At 58.1% G+C, this 19,252-nt stretch overlaps 1 protein-coding gene across 2 annotated transcripts in view; it reads right to left on the minus strand.

The window, feature by feature from the left end:
• Nucleotides 1-2,266: 2,266 nt before the first annotated feature.
• The window catches only part of TPPP (tubulin polymerization promoting protein), a 28,366-nt gene continuing 11,380 nt past the window's right edge, over nt 2,267-19,252 (minus strand). The window contains exons 1-4 of one of the 2 annotated variants that reach the window (XM_028139482.2): nt 12,916-12,930; nt 11,386-11,706; nt 4,135-4,288; nt 2,267-3,856 (exon numbers count right to left, since the gene is read on the minus strand). In XM_028139482.2, the coding sequence (XP_027995283.1) occupies nt 3,662-3,856; nt 4,135-4,288; nt 11,386-11,702 (666 nt within the window). In that variant the 5' untranslated portion in view covers nt 11,703-11,706; nt 12,916-12,930 and the 3' untranslated portion in view covers nt 2,267-3,661. Of the gene's footprint in view, nt 3,857-4,134; nt 4,289-11,385; nt 11,707-12,915; nt 12,931-19,252 lie in introns of those variants that run through there. The other variant, XM_008161824.3, reaches the window with a different exon arrangement.

The following is a 19,252-nucleotide window of genomic DNA, read 5'->3' on the forward strand; positions in this document are numbered from 1 at the left end:
GACGGTCAGGCGGCCACTGGCCTGCCCGGAGCTCTCAGCCACTGGGACATGGCGGCGAGGAGCACAGACAGGCAGCGAGCCATGCCAGTGGACGGCCTCCACGGACCTTTCCCCGAAGGGTCAGCATCCGCTGTAATTTTCATCTGTCTCAACACTCAAGCCCGAGAATATTAAAGGTGTAAAAATACTCCAGTATAAATATATATCTTACTATAATATTTTAAAATTATGTAATTTGAACTTCAGTTTTGGTAAAGCTAACTCTATTCCTGACTACTGCCCAGTTGTGTTAAATAGAAATAAATAAGTATTCTGGTATAATCAGTGTTCTCAAATGCACTCCTGTTCTCTGCTGATGTTCGGACACCGTCGCACTGGCCCCCCCTCGGAATGCATCCCGTCTCCCGGGTGTCCTCCCCTCGGAATGCATCCCGTCTCCCGGGTGTCCTCCCCTCGGAATGCATCCCGTCTCCCGGGTGTCCTCCCCTCGGAATGCATCCCGTCTCCCGGGTGTCCTCCCCTCGGAATGCATCCCGTCTCCCGGGTGTCCTCCCCTCGGAATGCATCCCGTCTCCCGGGTGTCCTTCCCTCGGACGCGGCCTGTCTCCTGGGGTGCCTGCTGTGCAGTTTCTTTTGTTCACAGATAGACATTTAATTTCTATGTGACTGTGGTTAGAAGCTGACGGGCATTGCATAAAAACATGCAGCACAGACACACACTGCCTACGTATTCACAATACTCAGAACCCTGTGGAGGGACATGCACGTGTGTCAGTTTTGTGCAGTGAAGTCGGAGTTTAGAGGCTACACACAGACGCAGTGATGCATTCACCAGGCGATTAAAGGGGCAGAACGGTGAATACTGAGTCCGCATGACTTATCCCTTCTTCCTCCTTCTCTGACAGAGAGGGGAGGGTGGGTTTTCAGAGCTCTACTTTGACTGGAGAACAATGTGTTGGCTTGTGTGTGAGCCTGACGAAGCCTGGGGACGGGCAGGGGACACAGGGTAACCGCAGTGCCTGTGTGGCCAGCGGGACCGTGGAGCTGTGGACAGACTCCCGGCCCGGGCGTGTAGGGAGTCGGGCCCAGGGTGTGGGGCTCTCCCCTGCGTTTGGGTGGATGGGGACAGGGAGGGCCACTGACAGGGAGCAGCTGTGTGCACTTGATTTCATTCAGAAAACCCAAAAAGAAGCTGCTGCTATCAGGGTCAGCAGAGCATTCTGACATTTTCCTCGGATGTGGGCCAAGGGTTTCCTGTCAAGTAGCTCACCTCCACCAGCCTGAAGGGGTGGGGTTGGTGCTGCCTCGTAGGGCCGTGGGGGTCCAGTTCTGAGGCGGCACCATGGGAGAAAGCACGGGCTGCCACGGGGTCGGAGGACACACGCACGTTGTTTCTTTTGCTTAGACCCCATTTCCCAGGGTGCTCCGGCAGGCTGGCCCTCAACGGGGGTTGGAACCGTCGGGTGGAGGCTGTTCTTGCCTGAAGACAATGCTCTGGGGACAGGAGACCTGTCCTGGTGCCGGGCACCTCTCTCCAGGGTCCAGCAGGCAAGGAAGGGCTGAGAAGGGCCTGCATCCATGGCAGGCCCAGGTGACATCTGTCTCTGTGGGCTGTGGCGTGGGGAGCCTTTGCCAGCGCGCATGCTGTGGTGGCCGAGGTCCTGCCGATTCCAGTGTCTGTGACGAGGGGAACGGGGCTGCTCAGGGGCAGGAGACCACGGCATTCCCCCATGGCAGTGCCGGCAGGCACGGCGAGAAATGTGGCCACGGGAGAAAACCTCGCCAGCACTGGAACACGAGGGCTGTGGTTTGTGATCAGCTTATTGTCGAGAAACACTGCACGTTCAGTTGTCTTCAGACACGTTTTCCACGGGTTACTCTTGCCTTTGGGTTTCCCCTAAAGGTCCAGCCTGGGGGACGAGAGAGGCACAGGCTGGGGACTGGCATCCTGCCTGCCTTTGCCCAGCCCCTGGTCCTCAGTTTCCTCACTGCGAGTAGCCTCGCCGGGCAGCTAAGGATCCCCAAGTTAGAAACTTGGGAGAGGATGGTGAGATTAGCCCTAGAAGTGGCCCTCGGAGCCTGCGCTCCAATGCCACACGCTGTGTGCTCCCAGAACCTCCAAACGAAGCTGTCCACAGAGGCGGACGGGGATGGTGAAGGGAGGCCAGCGTGCGAGGGGCCTGGTGGAGACACACAGCTGGAGATGCTGGCCCTGAGCCTTCCCCAGCCCCAGCGGTGACCCCCCCCCCCCCCCCCGTGTGCCGTGGCAGTGCTGGTCCATGCTTCGGCCGCCCGTGCTAGGCCAGGCCTTGTGACCAGGAAGGGGTGCAGAGCAGACACCAGCTGTGGCAGCCGGGCTCCAGAAGCATTTTCTGAGACTGCCGTGGGCTTTTCCCAGGACCGGCTCCAGGACCACGGGCCCAGAAGGTGACACCAGGCTGTGGCTGCATTTATGCAAATGGAGTGTTGCCTTGTGGCCACTGTGAAAGCGCCCACCAACCCCAGCATATGCGTGGGCCTTGGGGGGAGGCCCTCCCTAGCCTGGTCTTGTTGTGCCGTTTCCTGCACTCCCAGGGCGGGAGAGTTCAGAATCAACTGCAGAGGCCGGAGCCGCAGAGATTTGTGCTGCACTGTGAGCAAAGGGAGTAGCCACGGCGATGGCAGCCCCGAGGCCCTGATTTCAGAACAGGGACGGGCAGAAGATGCCCCATCACACACCTGTCTGTGAGGGAGCCTCAGGGCCAACAGGGTCTCGTGACCTGGAGACACAGGGACAATAGGGAGAGAGAGTCACAGAAACAGGATATTCTGAATCTTCCCGGATCCGCTCTGGGAATAAACACACAGCCACTGTTTCTTCTGATTTCTTCTTTTCTTTAAAAAGCAACATGAAATGACCTGTCCTTAGTTTCCATTTTAAAAACTTCTAACTTCACACTTCAGATCACTTTCCTTTGGTCTCCTGAGGCGCATTCTTTCACTGGCTCACCTTCCTTTGCACACCAGCCTTCGTTCACATGACCGTCCTCGGCACAGACCTGGTCCGTGGGCATGTGTGTAAGCATGTGTGTGTGAGTGGATGTGTGGGTGCATGAGCATGTGTAAGCATGTGTCCGTGACTGCATGAGTGTGTGCATGAGCGTGTGTGTGCGTGTGTAAGCATGCACCTGGGTGTCGCACATCTGAATGGAGCCTTCGCAGACGTCCCTGTGTCCTGTTCGAGGTCCACTTCATCTCCCTGGTGCTGCTGGTTAGTGCATTAGTGCATGTTGCCCTCGTGGTTCCCGGGCAGGTCTGCTGGTCAGGAGGTCAGCATCACCTTTGGCAGGGTCTGTCCCACCTGCTCCTTTAAAACACCCCTTTCACCTGCAGACCAGGTGGCCTGTGTGGTCTGGATCCAGGAAACACTTTGGAAATGACCATCTGTTGACTTCCCAACATGGGATGAGGCAGGTGCATTAGAGGAAGGTCAGTGAGTTCAGGGGCCGCACCTGGGGTAGGAGAGGAGCATGCCGGGGCTCCAGGCAGGAGGAGGTCTGGGGTCACCCACAGCCCCTCCACCCCAGCGTCTGAGTTCTGCCCCAGTGAGCCCAGGAATGTAAAGAAGTGTGAGGTGATGTGGGGCCAGCAAAGGAGGAAGGCCCTGTCCCCGGGGGACTGGCTACTTGCCCCCCTGCACCTTCTGGTCGTAGGTGCCCGCGTGCTTGTAGCCTGGCACGTAGCCCGACTCGTCCACCAGGTCCACGCGGCCGGCCTTGCCCTTGCCCCTGCCCGATGGGTCGAAGCGCTCCTTGTGGGAGCCTGTGAACTTGGTGGTGTCCGTGAGCCGCGACACGGTGGGCGAGGAGATGGCTTTCTGCAGGAGAGCAGGGAGGGAGGTTAACTGTCATGGAACCACAGGAGAAAGAATGGGTGTGTCACGGGGAGCCGGAGCGGGGAACCAAAGGGGCTAGGCCCGAGCACCAGGGGTGCTAGCGCGCCTGGAATCCACTCTCAACTCAACCCAGGGAGGTGGCCTGGGCCGGCCCACACCTGGGGATGAAGGCTCCCACCCTGTCTTTAGGCCACGGCCATCTGTCCCCTCAACCTCATGGACCCCATTTCCCCAGGGATCCGCCCAGCAGCCCCGCTCACCGTCACTCCTGAGATGATGGGGGCCTTGCCCTCGATGAGCCTGTGCACCTCTCGCACGGCCTCCTCACTGCTCTTGTCCTTGAATCTCTTCTTGGAGAGCTCCTCCAGCGCCTCCTTGAACTGCTCGAACGTGATGGTCCGACAGGACTTGCCCCTGCAGGAGAAGGAACGTGGGCACCGGACCCAGGACCCAGTGACATTGGGGAACCCTAACCCTGCCTGGGCACCCGCTGACATCGGGGGACCTCAGCCCTGCCTGGGGACCCCACTCTGCTCTTGCCGACACCAGAAGTGAGTCTAACATTGAAACACAGAACATGCCCCTCCCCCTGCAGTGTTTTCACCCAACAGCCAGTCGCCATTGGCAACAGCAGCAAATATAAATTGTCTTGGAAAAAAGCTTAAAGGAAGCACATCCTTTATGAACAACTGGTCATTAAAACAGAGCTGTTGTCTGGTTCTAAATGGGGCATGTGTGTGGCCTCCACTTGGGAGGACTTTCAAAGAAAAGTTAGGGTGAGAAGCCTGTCAGATCCGAACCACAGGGAAGAGGCCTTGTTCCTGGCTGGCAGGCAGTCTGGGGGTCATGGTTACCACCCAGGGACAAGAGGGGGGGACTCCCAGGATACCCAGCAAGGTGTGCCCAGGGCCCGCACATGAGGCCCACCACCTGGGACCCTGCTGCCCCTGCCCAGAGGCCGCACAAGTGCCAGTCCAGATGCGCAGCACAGGGTGAGCCACAGGGCTGGGCAGAGGCCGCGTGCAACCCTTCATCCAGACGCACGGATGGCAGCACAGAGTTTCCCACGGGAGGTCAGTCCTGCAATTTTGAAACGCTCTAAACTGGCTTTTCACCTTTTATAATTTTAACTAAAAAAAGCATTTTTGCCAGTTTGACTGGATCTTCCCCAGTTCAAAATGGCAAAAACGTTTTCCACAAAAGAGCAAAGGCTATTCAATGGAGCCAGGATCATCTTTCACCAACTGGACATCCACGTAAAGTAATGAGCTTTGACCTGTGCCTCTCACCATATACCAAGGCTAACTCCAAGTGGTCAGTCTAACCTTATTATAAAACCTAAAACTATAGCACTTCTGGAACAACATCTAAGAAAATTCTTACGACCTTGGTTAGATAGAGATGTCTTAGAAATGACACCAGAAAACAGTCCATCCAAAAGAAGGATGACTTACAACTGTTTTCTTCAAAAGACACTGTAATGCAAAGACAAGCCACAGACTGGGAGAAAATACTCGCAAAGCATGTCTGATGAAGGACTGTATTGGAAATATATGAAGAACTCTGAAAACTCAATAAGAAGAGGAAATCCAGTGTAAGCAATTGGACAAAATATTCGAACCGGACACTTCACCAAGTGGCAAACAAGCACACGGAGAGACTGCACGTCGTCAGCTCCCGGGGAGACGCCGCACACCACAGGTGGCCCAGTGACTAGAGGACTGAGAAGACATCCCCAGTGCTGGCGAGATGCGGGCTCTGGGGCTCCGACGCAGCCGGTGGGCACACAGCGTGGCGGCCACTGTGGAAAGCTGTCTGGCCATTTCTTAAAGGTCACACCTATGGCATGACCCCAAGACCCACTCCTGAGTTCTCACTCAAGAGCCATGAAGGCAAGCTCACGCATTATTGCCTCTCTGCTCACAGTTCTGCTCGTGGTCACCAAGACCCAGAAACAGCCCCTGTCCTTCGGCAGTGGACGGACAAGCGTGCCCCCAGCAAGCACAGAGGTTCCCTCCCACGTTACATGTGTGTCTGAAGACCGGGCCATGCTGACCGTCAGGCCCATTGGCAGGAGACTGCTGATTGGAGGTTGCAGCCCAACCTCACCCCTCAGGGAGGCCATTCGGCAGGAGGGATGGGCCCTCTGGCACATTCAGAGCCGTCTGTCCCGGGGGCGTTTGCAGGGACAGGCCCACAGGGCAGGGGCTTAGACCAACAGTGTTTGGTGGTGGGTTCTGCCCCTCAAAGCTCTCAGACAACACCCACAAATGCACGAAGTCCGTGGGCCTGGAGGGCCATTCCAGGGGAGCTGCCCTCAGCCTGGGGTGCCTGGAATGGTGCAAACACAGCCTCTTGTCTTACTCCTCACCCTGCTGGTGGGTAACCTCAGGGGCCCGAGAAAGCCCGTTTGTCCTGGGCTGTCACAGGCGCTCCTGTCTCCTATTCACTGCCTGCCCGGGCTGGCATGTGGACACCAGGCCCGACGGCTGGCCCGGTGACCAGCCGCTAGAGCGCACAGCCCTCTCTGGGCATTGCGGCACCAGGCGCCACCAGGGTGAGTCACTCTGGCCAGAGTGGGGGGGTGGCCCACAGGGACTCCCGTCAAAGGGCGCATTCAGATTGGGCTGGACACACAGGTCCAGGGCCCTGACTTGCCCGCTCCACCTGGCCGGGCCGGGTGTCCCCCAGGATCCCACTGTAGCTGATGGGTGGGTTGCAGAGCCCTCCCCAGGGGACCTGGTGCCCTACTGCTGAGAGAGTCCCCAGGGAGTTCTACAGTGACAATGCCAGGCGCTTCCCCGGGGACAGGATCACATTACGCTGCAGTCCACACAGAGCGAGCCTGTTCCCAGGTGCACATGGCGGTGTCCCCACAGCCCTCCACCCCCACAGCCCTGCTCAGAGGCTGTTGTTCTGCTGGAAAGCCAGACGCAAGGCCCCTGCATCCCCTGGGCCTCCCGGCCCAACTCAGGGCAAGCAGGGAGGGGCTGGGCGGGCTGCTCCTGAAGGCCACCCAGGGACACTCGGGCCAGTCCAGCCCTCCCAGGACAAACCCAGGCCTGTGTGTCTCCAGGGCCAACACCCAGGATGCACCCAGGATGGAGCACCCACCGTCACCCCCGTGCCCTCCTTGCCAGCACCTTCGAGAATCAGAGCGAACTGCACTCTCCCAGGCCCCTCTCTGAGGGCCAGCGTCCAGCCTACTGAGCCATCGGGGCGGAGGGATGGGAGTGCCAGGGAAAGTGCTGGTTCTCCCAGGCTCCCCTGACCAGCAGCAGCTGGGACCTGGCGACCTGTCCAGAGAGCAGCCAGGATGCCACTGTGGGCAGGAAGTGGGGTGTCGAGGGGGAGATCTAAGGCACTGATGAGGGTCAGAGAGCTGGGAGCCTCTATAGCATTCCCCTCATCCCCTGGGCCAGCGAGAGGTGGGGGCGCCTGGAGGAGCTGTCTGCGGGGGACGCACCCCTCGGGGAGCCCTGCCTGGAGGATTGCTTGCTATGCTCGTGGAGGGCTCTCCTGGCAGACACTCGCCCTCACCCCTGCCCAGGGCCGCCCCCTCCACTGACCGGCCTGCCTGGGCCCCAGCAGGTGTGGAGCCGAGTGCAGACCCAGCTGACAGCCACTCCAATTGTAGGTCTGGTTGCAGCTGGCCCCGACCTGCCTGAAGGACAGCTGTGACCTGCCCCCCTCCCGCCCACCACATTCAGTTACTTCCCCTCAGTAGGGAAAAACACCCTCAAGGTTCTTCCTAATCCTAACTGTGTTTGCCTGGTCCAAGCCTGTGGTGGCTTGGACTTACCCTGGGCGGGGCAGGGCCCAGAGGCCCGGTGGATGACTTGCACTGCTGCCAGTGGTCACCAGAGGGCCCCCCAGAGAAGCACTCCCCACCACAGCCACCCCGACACTGGGAGACCCCAACCCGAAGCTGAAAGCACAGCAAGGGGCTGGGTGCACCAACCCCAATGCCCCAACTGCACTGCCAGCCTGGAGGGAGGGGCTGGAGCTGCTTCTCCCGCCCGGAGCATGGCCATATCAGCTCTCCGTGACACCCCACCCCACCCCACCCCACACTAGAGCTTTGCCGGGGCTCCTACTGTGGGCTCAGCCTGCTCCGGGCACTGGACACCACTGGATGGCATCTAGGCCCCAGGCCTGTGCTTCTATGCTGAGCCTCTGGGTTGCACACCCATGGCCCAGGAGCCCCTGCTTCAGACAATTTCCGTGTGTCCTGGCTTTGACCGTAGCGTGTGTGGCAAGAATGGAGCAGCTTTCCAAGTCTTCAGTGACAGGGAGCCCCGCCCACCTGCTTCCTTCAAACCTGAGACCCACATGCCAGACACGGGTTGAGCTGTGTCCCTGCACCAGTGTCACGAGAAACAGGTTGTTTTCTCTGCACGCACACAGTACCCACCAGACAGGCGTGTGCATGGGTCAGGAGAGGCTGCAGCAGAGACCCCGCCCGCCTCTGCCCCCTTGGTCTGTCCTCTCCACCTGCAGGGTGGGAACCGCATGCCTGACCCCACACATGCAGACAGGATGGAAGGGGATGTTGCCGTCCATGGCCCCCCCAAGTGAGACTGTCGGGGTGACCCTCCTGCTTGTGCATATGAGGTCCTGATTAATTAATCTTTCAGACTGACCATCATCTGTCCTTTGGGGCGTGGAGGATGTCAGAGTCTTTGTCTAGGTAACAATAGTCTTCCATCTAGACCTGGTATAGAGCTGCAAGAAATTTGTTTAAAATTTAACACATAGTAACATCAAAACAAACAGGCACTGCCATGACGACAGGACCTAAACAAAGGCTGCAGATACCCTGGCTGGCGTCACCGCCCAGAGCCCTGGCAACCGCCCCCAAACAGAAGAGCTGCTCTTCTCTACCAAGTCAGCAACTTTGAGGTCTCAGCCCATCCTGCAGGATCCTGTGACCCTACCCAGGGCACTGTCCACCCCTCCCACCCAGGGACAAGGGCGTGAGTCCCTCCCACTGTAACCTGTGGTATCCAGCAAGCCACCCAGGCAGGGGGTTCCCTGCTCCCTTCTAGGGGCCCCTGTAGCCACCACAAACTGGTCTTCACTGTGTAGTGACCACAACCCCTCACTGGGCTGGGCCACAGTTACCCGTCCTCCCATTCCATGTCCCCCAAAGTGGCCTGAGGTAGAGACACCAGGGGACCACAAATAGTCCTGGGCTCTGCAATGGGGGGCCCACCATGCCCAGGAGCTGAGGTCCACCCTCAGCCCTGAGTCCAAGCAGCTGACATCCTGCCTCCCAGGATAGGCATGGGGAGCAGATGGAGTCCTTCCTGGTGCCCACTCACTCCTTGAAGCCAGTGCCCCCATGTGGGTAATGGAGTGCACATGCCTCCTGCACACAGGGTTTCTGGGCTTGTCCAGGGCAGCCGTCTTCTGATTGAGCCACCACCACAATTGCCACCTCCCCCCATTCAAGGTATTGTACATGTGTATGTGTGTGTGTATGTGTTTGTGTGTGTGCGCGCGCGCACTGTGAGCTCGTGTACACAGGCAGGTCTGTGTATGCATGTGTGAGAGCTCCTGTGTGCACATGTGTGTACATGCCTGCATGCAATAGCTTAAAGGCAACTTACTGCAGAAGGAATTAAGAGCAAGGAAAGAAGAATTGTCCCCACCTGCCCCGACACTTTGCATGTCTGGGCCAGTGCCAAGGGTGTGGAACCTGCGGCACTCCTTGGTGGGGTGACCCGTCCCTGGACACAACACTTACCTCACCTGCCTCCAGCCCTTCTGTAGCATTCCCCAACAGACACAGCTCTTGGGGTTCATTTGCTCCTGGGTCTGCCCCTCTTTCTCTCCTGGACACACTGCGTTTACAAAGACCAATGCTAAAGGCCTGGAGAACCTGCCCAGGAATTGGACAGAGGGCCCATGCTGGGCCTCATCCCGGTCCCTCCTCCTCACCTGGCCCAGCTCCTGCTCCACCTCACAGGTTCCCACTTCCTCTTCCCCTCCATACCTGTGCCCTCCTCCTCCTCCTCCTCACCTGCACCCCACCTCCTTACCTGCATCCACCCTTTCCTTCAATTCCTGGCCCCACACCCTTCTCTAACCCTAGGCCTTGAGAAGGCACAGGCTCACAGGAAATGGAGCATCCACCAGGATCCCATACCCTGCGCTAGTGTGTCTTTGGGGCTCTGGCCGGACTGTAGTAAATCTGCAATGTTCCACCTCTTCAGGTGAGACTGAGAGGCCGAGTCCCTCTACCTGGCGAATGCCAGTCTCCTGTGCTGGTGACTAGGTCCTGATGGCTGGCCCTCAGGGACCACTTGTGGGGCCACCTCCACCCTGCCCCAGCCAGGCCACCCCATGCAACCTCCCACTTGGTGGGAATGAGCCAACCCCAGGAGAGCTGGCCTGTGGCTCCATGGTGACTGGCCCGTCTGCCTGGCGTGGCTGTCAGAATGGTATGAAAGGCTGGGGAGTTGGGGAGACCTCACCATGATGGAGATACACCAAACATTTCCACAAGCAAAGTGAGGACATAAAATCATAGGCTCTGGGGGTGCAAAGAAAAACCCTTTTCACTGCCTCTGTGCTCAGAGGAGGATGGAGGGAGGGAGGAGCCAGGCCATCAGCAGGGAGGGTGCGAGGGCATCTGAGATGAAAGATGGCAAGGTCACAGCAACATATAACTAAAGGATCACACCAACCCTGATGGACACAGGCCAAAAATAAACTGAAATAAAGCCATTTTCTAGCAACAAGTATGACCTGGATAGAGAGGGCTGGATGCTTGATGGTCTTGGGGGTGTTGTTAATTTTCCCACGTGTGGTCATGGGTGCGGAGGGCAGGAGAATATTTTCATGCTCCAGAGATGCCCGGTGGAAAGGGAAGGGGGTGTGTGTAACCTTTCCTGGATACGCTCCCTATGTCCAGGAGAAAGGATGTGTGCAGGAGCACATGTACATGCACACACACACACACATGTGTCTTCACAGGTGCACAGGAACATACACCTGCATGCACACAGATGTATATGCATACGAGGAAGCACATGAGCACACTGCTCACAGTCACTGTCCACAGCTGAAGACTCAGGTGCTAACTGCTCTGTCACCTACACTCTTCTTCACATGCCATCATTCCCAAAGGAAAGGGGAGCCCCACAGAGGGGCCGGCGAGATGCAGGCAGGGGCAGGTGAGATGCAGGTCAGACCTGGGGGACAGGCTTCAGAGCGGCACCTCTCAGGCTCAGCCCACAGTGGGCCAGGAGCTCTGCCACTGAGACCCCTCCAAGCTCCCGAGGGCAGGGCAGTGCCCCCTCCCCGGGTCCCAGCTAACCCCAAGGCAGCCTGCTCTGGTTCCAATCCCTGGGCATCTGATTCTGGGAAGGGAAGGATCTCGAAGCATCACACTTCCTCACAGCCTGTTAAGATACAAAATCCACCAGTGGACCCTGGACTGCGGCCTGGCTGACCACAGGCCTCCGGGAAGCTGGCTCTGCGGCGAGAGAGCCCAGCTCACTTACTTGATTTTGCTGAATACGATGTCCACGTCGGTGACAGTCACGTTCTTCCCGTCGATCACCTGGCAGTCCTTGCACAGTTTCGACCAGTTCTTGCCATGCATCTCCTTCCCGGTGGCCCTGGTGTCCCCGTGCACCGCGAACCGCCGGAAGGCCTCCTCCAGGGCGCTGAGCTCCTGGGCTGAGGCGGCCGCCCCCTCGGTGGCACCTTCTGACTCCAGTGACAGCCTCTTAGCTGCTTTGTCCTTTGCAGGGTCCCCTGGGGACTTGGGGGGTGTCTTGTTGGCAGCCTTGGTGGGCTTCGCCTTGCTGTCGGCCATGTTTCTGGTGGAGAAAGGAGAGAAGAAAGGGGTTACTCTGTTTCTTCGGGGCCGCCGCCCAAGGCTCCTCCAGCTCACTCACAGGACAGGGGGCTGGCAGGCACCCGGGATGGAGCAGGGCCCTGGGGCCCCTTGGAGCTGAGCCCTGGGCATGAGGGGGCAGAACCCCTGCCCAGAGGCCACAGCAGGATGGTGAGCGCTTGTCCTGCTGCTGGACACGACACTGCCCCTCAAGCACCAGCACCCTGCCAGCCATTGCTGGGTTAAGGACCCTCCCCAAAGAGTCAAAGCCATCAGCAATTGGCAGGGCCATGGGTAGTGCACCCAGCTCAGACACCTGGGGCTCAGGGCCCCTTCCTTGTCACTCCCCCATCAGGGTCTCTCCCCTGGGCCACACCTGCTGGGTGACTCCCCAGAAAGACATCCTTCCCGGGGTCCATGGAGTGATGCCATCCTTGGGGAGGGGGTATCCAGAATCGGCTGCTACCCTCACCTTAGGGCTGAGCCTGCTGCCCTCCTGCGAGTGGGAGAGGGAGACCCCAGGGCGTCAGCCAGGCACAGGGTGGGGGGGATTGCATGCACTGGGGAAGGCCACCACTGAGGGTCCTGTGTGGGGAGATGGGGAGCCTGCACTGACCTGCCCGTGAGGCTCTGCCTCTGTGAGGTGCCAGATCCCCAAAGCTGGGCTGGGTCCCCGGGGGCTCAGAAGATAGGAGCCCGTGCTGCCTCTGGCGGGTTTCATGAGCACAGAACGCGATGCAGCCATGCAGCCTCCCACTGCAACTGGCTGTGGCCAGGGCAAGACCCCGAGATGCCCAGCCACATGTAAGATCCCCCTGGGTCCCTGAGGAGTGGCTCATCTCTGTCTGCCTCGCTGAGAAAGGACCCTGCCGGGGCTCAATGAGAGGACAGAACTCGGGACCCACTGGCGCACAACACACAATCCGGGGGCAGTCTGTGCAAGCTTGCTCACAACTCTGCCATTCACTGAGCATCCCCTTCAATCTATCTTCTCATCACCCGTTAGGACAGAGGAAGATGGGCAACTGGGCATTGTGGGGGGTCCTGGTGGCCCTGCTGAACTCAAGATCCTACAAATTCACAACAGGAAGAAGTCAAATGCCCTCCACCATTGGACTGGATGTTCTCAGGGGCCTCGGGGGCTGTGGTCCCACTCTGCCCCCCATCCTCTGTGATGGCGCAAAAAGTGCACCTGCTGCTGAGAGAAATCCTGGACACCCGGTGACGGAGCAGAGCTGGCTCTGGGTATGAGTGAGAGTTGGACAGCACTTCCGGCTTCCCACAGGGTTCAGGGGCGGGACCAGGAGCGCTATCCCTCCAAGGAATCGGTGCCGAGGTGAGGAGTCAGGTGGCAGCAGAATCGCTTCCAGGTTTATTGCTGACACTATTCCTCTGTCTGAAACAGGAGCTTCTTGAGGGGTCGGCTGAGCATCTCTTCAGCACTCGGTGCCCAGGAAGGAAACGTGGCTCAGCAGTTACTAGAAGCATGCGTTGACTGGCGGGAACGTGCACGTACGTTCAACTTGGTCAAAGAGGAGGAAACCTCCTGTGATGCTTCCAGTCCAGTGCATGGTCCAGGAAGCATCGTATCGTGAGAAGAAAGCACGCCCGAGTACGTGGGGGAGAGCTGGCTCTGGTGTTGGAAAGATGGGCCATTCTTCTTGTGCTTTGCTGTATTTTGCAGCTTTCCTAGCAGCACTATTTTATAGCAAGAACCTGGATGGGGGAAGCTAGGACTCCTCCCCAAAGCGCTCCCCACCCCCGCACCCCGCTCAGTGTCTGGGGCTGAGCTGCCCCCCAGGGAACCAACAACAAGCCCCCACCACCCCGCAAGCCACGTGTGGCGGGACCGGGCACCCCACCAATGACAAGGACAAAACGAATCTCTGTGAAGTGCTCTGAGCACATGCTGACAGATACATTGATTCTGGCATGCAGAGTGGGCTCTCTGAGAGCCTCAGCCCCCAGGGACCCCGAGGATAAAGGACAGCAGGGGCGGCCGGGAGGGGGGTGAACACCAACCTGCTCAGGCACCGCACATTCCTCAGCCCACCAACTCGTGCTGGGCACGGGGCTTTAACGAGTCCATTAAAAAGTGAGAAGGAGCCCTGACAGGTTTGGCTCAGTGGATAGAGCGTCAGCCTGCGGACTGAAGGGTCCCAGGTTCGATTCCGGTCAAGGGCATGTACCTTGGTTGTGGGCACATCTCCAGTGGGAGGTGTGCAGGAGGCAGCTGATCAATGTTTCTCTCTCATAGATGTTTCTAACTCTCTATCCCTCTCCCTTCCTCTCTGTAAAAAATCAATAAAATCTATTTTTTTTTTTTAAAGTGAGGACGGAATAAGATGTGAAAAAGTTCTGTTGTCGTAGCTTTACTTTCCAGCTGGATACGGGCAATGAAGAGGTAAACACACGTGAATGGTGTGACATCAGGCAGTGAGCAGTGCCCCGAGGAGAATGAAGGCAGGTAAGAGGGCGATGGTGCGCGTGATTTTAGACGAATTGGAGGGGGAGCCCGAGTGGAGACTGGAACCGCAGGAAGGCGCCGGCATGTGGCTGCTGTGCGTGAACCGTCTGCCACCGATGCTGCCCCGAATCCCACCAGACAGTTGAGGTTCCTCCCAGACTGAAAACCCCACCCGGTCTCCATCTGCCGCCCTGGGTGCCAGAAGAGAGGGGCCCGTGCTTCAAAGGTGCTGAAGGAAAGCCCTTCCAGACCACGGCCCCCGGGGTGAGGGGCCGGACGGCGGCGGACAGACGAGCTGGGGGCTCTGCCACACTTGTCCAGCAGGCTGTTGGTGGCAGTCAGCACGGCTAGAATCCACGGCTAACCCTGGGGAGGGCGCAGGAGGCCACCCGGAGTGGGCAGGCAGCGGAAATGAGCAGGAGACCGTCAGACAGAAGCCTCTAACCTCAGCCCTGGGGGCGGCAGGCCCAGGGCCTTTCTCACCAGGTGGCTGGCAGCTTCAACCCGCCACGCTTTTTTCCGGAGCTGTGGCCGCAGGCGGCGTGCCTCTACCGTCAATGCCATTTGACACAGAAAGCTGTGTCTGTGTGTGTTGATGGGTTGTCACTTCGGATCAGCTCACAGACGTCTGCAGTGATGGTAGACAGAATGGCCCTGGAGCAATGACCCAGGTGGGAGGTGGGTGGAGCAGGGCACCTCCCCTCCCCCACCAACCCTCACTGCCCCTGCCGCCCTCACCCTTGCCAACCACTCAGTCTTGAAGCTGCAAAGGTAACTCGGCCACAAGACCCAGAACACAGCTCTCTGTTCTGGGTTTCCGCTTTGTTTTACTATGAAAATGCATGATCATAATAAAATATTTTAAAAATTACTTTAACAGAAATAACAGAAGGAGTTAGATCCTATGTATGGTATGGGAAGATCTCCAAGACTATTGTTTGTTGTGTGGAGACGCAGGACATGGGAAAGCAGAAATCACGCACCCCACTCTGGGAAAGCAGACAATGGAGACGAGAGAGGTAAGGGTCAGAGCTGCTAGGAAGACTGAGGGCGGCTGGGGCGGAGGGGAGGGGTCACGTCCTTCTGTTGTTTGAACCGCCCCAGTAAATCCATGTGCTAGTTCCATAATGATGTAATCATAATAAATTTAATTGAAAAAGAAGCCGAGGGCTCCACCAGAGGTCTACTGGGATACAGGGGTGTCCAGAGAGCCCTTCCGTACCAGCAATGACAGCCTGCACGCAGGGGCCTCCCTCCAAGGGCCAGCCTCCAGCACCTGGCTCCTCTCCTACCCTCTCACCCCCCACCCCCATGGAGGCGGTGGTACCCCTCTGCTTTCCTGCGCCAACGGTTTCTGGGGAGTGAGGTGAATCTGAACCCAGGGCGGCCTTCCATGCCCATTCCCACCTGTGCCACCCACTTTCCGCATAACGAAAACTGAAGTCACTTAGAGGAAGAGGCTGCCAGAAGGTCAAAATGCCAACCCACTGAATGAAGCGTTCTCTGAGGTGTGGCCTGTATTCTCAGGTGTGTACTGTGTTTCCAGGTGTGTATTCTACACCCCCAGGTGAGTGTCCTGCATCTCCAGGTGTGTGTCCTGTATGCCCAGGTGTGTGCCCAGGTATGTGTCCTGTGTTGCCAGATGTGTGTCCTGCATTACCAGGGGAGCTGACCCTCCCTGGCCAATATTCCCCTTAGGGGCACAAGGCAATGTATGGTAGAAGTGGAGACTGATCAGGTATGATCAGGTATCACTCCAACTGGCCACAGACATGGCAGCCTGGATGCCCAGCAGGCTCTGTTCCTGTTTCTTCAATGTAAGCATTTTTCAACAGCTCGGGAAAGCCCCAGTGAGTCAAGTTCTGATTTATTTCATGGTCCACGGCCCCTGGCTCCAGGTGAAAACCCAGTCTCTCTCCTGGGCCTCTCTCATCTGCTTCCCTGGAAAGACCCCTCAGCAGCCCTGGGCTCTGATGGTGTCAAAGAGGACGGCGAGGGACAGGGAGAAGAGTAGGTGGGAGGCTGGTGAGGTGTGGGGAGCCAGTACGTCCAGTTCTGGGGGAGCCATTAGCCTCCGCCAGGTCCTGCTTGAGGCGGGGCAGGCGCTGTCCTAGAGGGGTCAGGAGGGAACTGATACACTGGGTGTGGGGCAGACTGTGTTACCGGATTTGCATTTTTAAAGGAGGCTTAGAGAGGGCAGGGCAGTCAAAAGGTGGAATTACAGACCGGAGCAGCATGAGATACAGGGGCAGGCGCTGGGTACTCAGAAGGCTGCCACCCGGGAAACAGTCACACAAAAACTCCTGGCCAGGTGACCCATCTGAACCTGGGCACACGTGCCCCTGCGTGTCCACCAGGCTCCAGGGCTGCCTCACCACTGGGTGGGCTGTCTCTCAGATATCACATGGTCTCCCTGGCCCCCCGCCCCCTCACAGGGTATAGATGCTCCAAAGACCGGCCATGACAGGGTCCCTATTTCCAGAATGAACTAGGCCCCATTTCAGAATGACTCTTCCTGAACATGCTTAAGACTTGACAGCCTGAGGCAAAACCTATAGAAAAGGTGACACAGGACAGACCCCAACTGGTGACAGTCACAGTTGCCACATGACATTAGCACACAGCGCCCCAATCAGGAAGAATGAAAATCTGTGTTAGTGACATGCCTGCCAAAGGACCCGGTGCCTGTGAGCAGGGCCAGGTGTGTCTGTGAGCAGGGCCAGGTGTGTCTGTGAGCAGGGCCAGGTGTGTCTGTGAGCAGGGCCAGGTGTGTCTGTGAGCAGGGTGAGGTATGTGTCAGTAGGGCCAGGTGTGTCTGTGAGCAGGGTGAGGTATGTGTCAGTAGGGCCAGGTGTGTCTGTGAGCAGGGCCAGGTGTGTCTGTGAGCAGGGCCAGGTGTGTCTGTGAGCAGGGCCAGGTGTGTCTGTGAGCAGGGCCAGGTGTGTCTGTGTGCAGGGCCAGGTGTGTCTGTGAGCAGGGCCAGGTGTGTCTGTGAGCAGGGCCAGGTGTGTCTGTGTGCAGGGCCAGGTGTATCTGTGAGCAGGGCCAGGTGTGTCTGTGAGCAGGGCCAGGTGTGTCTGTGAGCAGGGCCAGGTGTGTCTGTGAGCAGGGCCAGGTGTGTCTGTGAGCAGGGCCAGGGGTGGTTTTAAAGGGTGGCAGCAACAGCAGCTCTGTGCTCTCCTGGTTTCCTTTCCTGGACAGAACATGGTTGTGCCCTGAATATAAAGATAGATGTAAATCATCTCCACTCTCTGGCTCCCCCAGGCACATGCCCAGCAACTCATTTCTGATGCCCCATGAGCTCCCTGTCCTGTCCCCAATCTACACCTTCACCTGCCGGCACTTCCTGCAATCTGACCTGGCCAGTGGAGCGGACCATCTTGCCTCTTATAACCAGGTGCCTTCTGGCTCCCAAGGCCCCTCACAGCCTGTAGCTGCCTCTTACCTCCCCTCCGCCCTCTGGTGCCACTGTCTGTGGCATGCTGGGCATTACTAAGCCAACTGACACACTGTCCTCCCCAAGTAGGAGCTGGGTGCACCCAAATGGCTGACCCTTCTTGGAGTGAGGGCCTGGGCAAGCTGCACGAACACTGGGGTGAGCAGCCAGAGAGCCTGCAGAGTGGGGCAGGGGGCAGGCCAGCAGGATGCATGGGGTGGGGATTGGCACCTGCCGTAGGGTCCCCAGAGCTCACACAGGACCATCCACACCACCTCACACTCCCGTGGCCCTACCTGGGGACTGATGTGCGAGACCCTCCTGATGGCCCCTTCGCCCAGGGAGCCTCTGCCTCGCAGACAGCCTCCCTGGGACCACCTCTGGGAAATGCTGGCCCTGACCATCCTCTCCTCCCCAGGAGCAGCATCCTCTGCCCGAGGCCTGCTCTGGGCCCTGCTCTCACACTCTCAAGGGGGAGCCTACAGAGAGAGCCCTGTGGCCCCAGCCCAGCCCAGGAGCATGCCCACAGCAGCAGCCACTGTCCTCAGGCTCCATTCTGCCTGACTCCGCCAAACTGCTGGAAACTCAGTCCCACCCTTTAGAGCAGGCGTCCTCAAACTACGGCCCGCGGGCCACATGCGGGTGTTTCTGCCGTTTTGTTTTTTTACTTCAAAATAAGGTATGTGCAGTGTGCATAGGAATTTGTTCATAGGTTTTTTTAAAAACTATAGTCCGGCCCTCCAACTGTCTGAGGGACAGTGAACTGGCCCCCTGTTTAAAAAGTTTGAGGACCCCTGCTTTAGAGGGACAAAACCCCGCCCCCACCCTATCTTCCTGAGCTCAGAGCACGCGGTGGAATGAAGACACCTGTGCACTAAGAGCCCACTCTGCGGAGAAAGGTCCTGCAACCAGGGCCACCTGATTCCACCGTGAACACAAGAGAAACGTTCTTTGCCAAAGCACCAGGTGTAGGTGTCTAACTCTGGGGAGACACCACACAATCTTAACTCCGGAACCTTCTGGTGTAACTAGAGTTATGCAGAACTCCCACTGGAGAAGTCCCCTTTTAAAGAGAACAGGACCCTTGTGATTCACACGCCTGTGGGCCTGGATGGGAAGCCGCACCTGCTGAGCTCCTGGCGAGGCTGCTGGCCTCCGAGGAGGCTGCTTCCTGGCAGTGGCTCTGCTGTCTAAATGCAGGATCTCGGCTTGGGTTCTTGACATTAACCTCTTCCTCTAAAGGCACAGTGCCAACCGCCTCGGGTGGGCTGAGTTTCCTGGGATGCACATGTTGCAAGCGGGATTGGGAAATGAGTGGACGGGCCCCACCCACTGTGCTCTGCGGGAATGGGGTGTGTCTCCGAGGCTGGTGACAGATGCCGCCACAGGCCCTGCAGGTGGGAAAGGGCTCCCAGGAGAGTGGGCATCAGAAGGAAGCCGCCCAGGCTCCCTGAGCTCCTGCCTGGGCGTCACTGGTCCTCCACTCCACGGACTTCCGAGGGGTGGGTGTGGTGCCACCCAAATCCTCTGAATCAATCCTCCTTCCTTTCTTTCTTTCTTTCTTTCTTTCTTTCTTTCTTTCTTTCTTTCTTTCTTCCTTCCTTCCTTCCTTCCTTCCTTCCTTCT

The sequence above is a fragment of the Eptesicus fuscus genome, chromosome 4 (genome assembly GCF_027574615.1).
Source record: "Eptesicus fuscus isolate TK198812 chromosome 4, DD_ASM_mEF_20220401, whole genome shotgun sequence".
Taxonomy (NCBI): domain Eukaryota; kingdom Metazoa; phylum Chordata; class Mammalia; order Chiroptera; family Vespertilionidae; genus Eptesicus; species Eptesicus fuscus.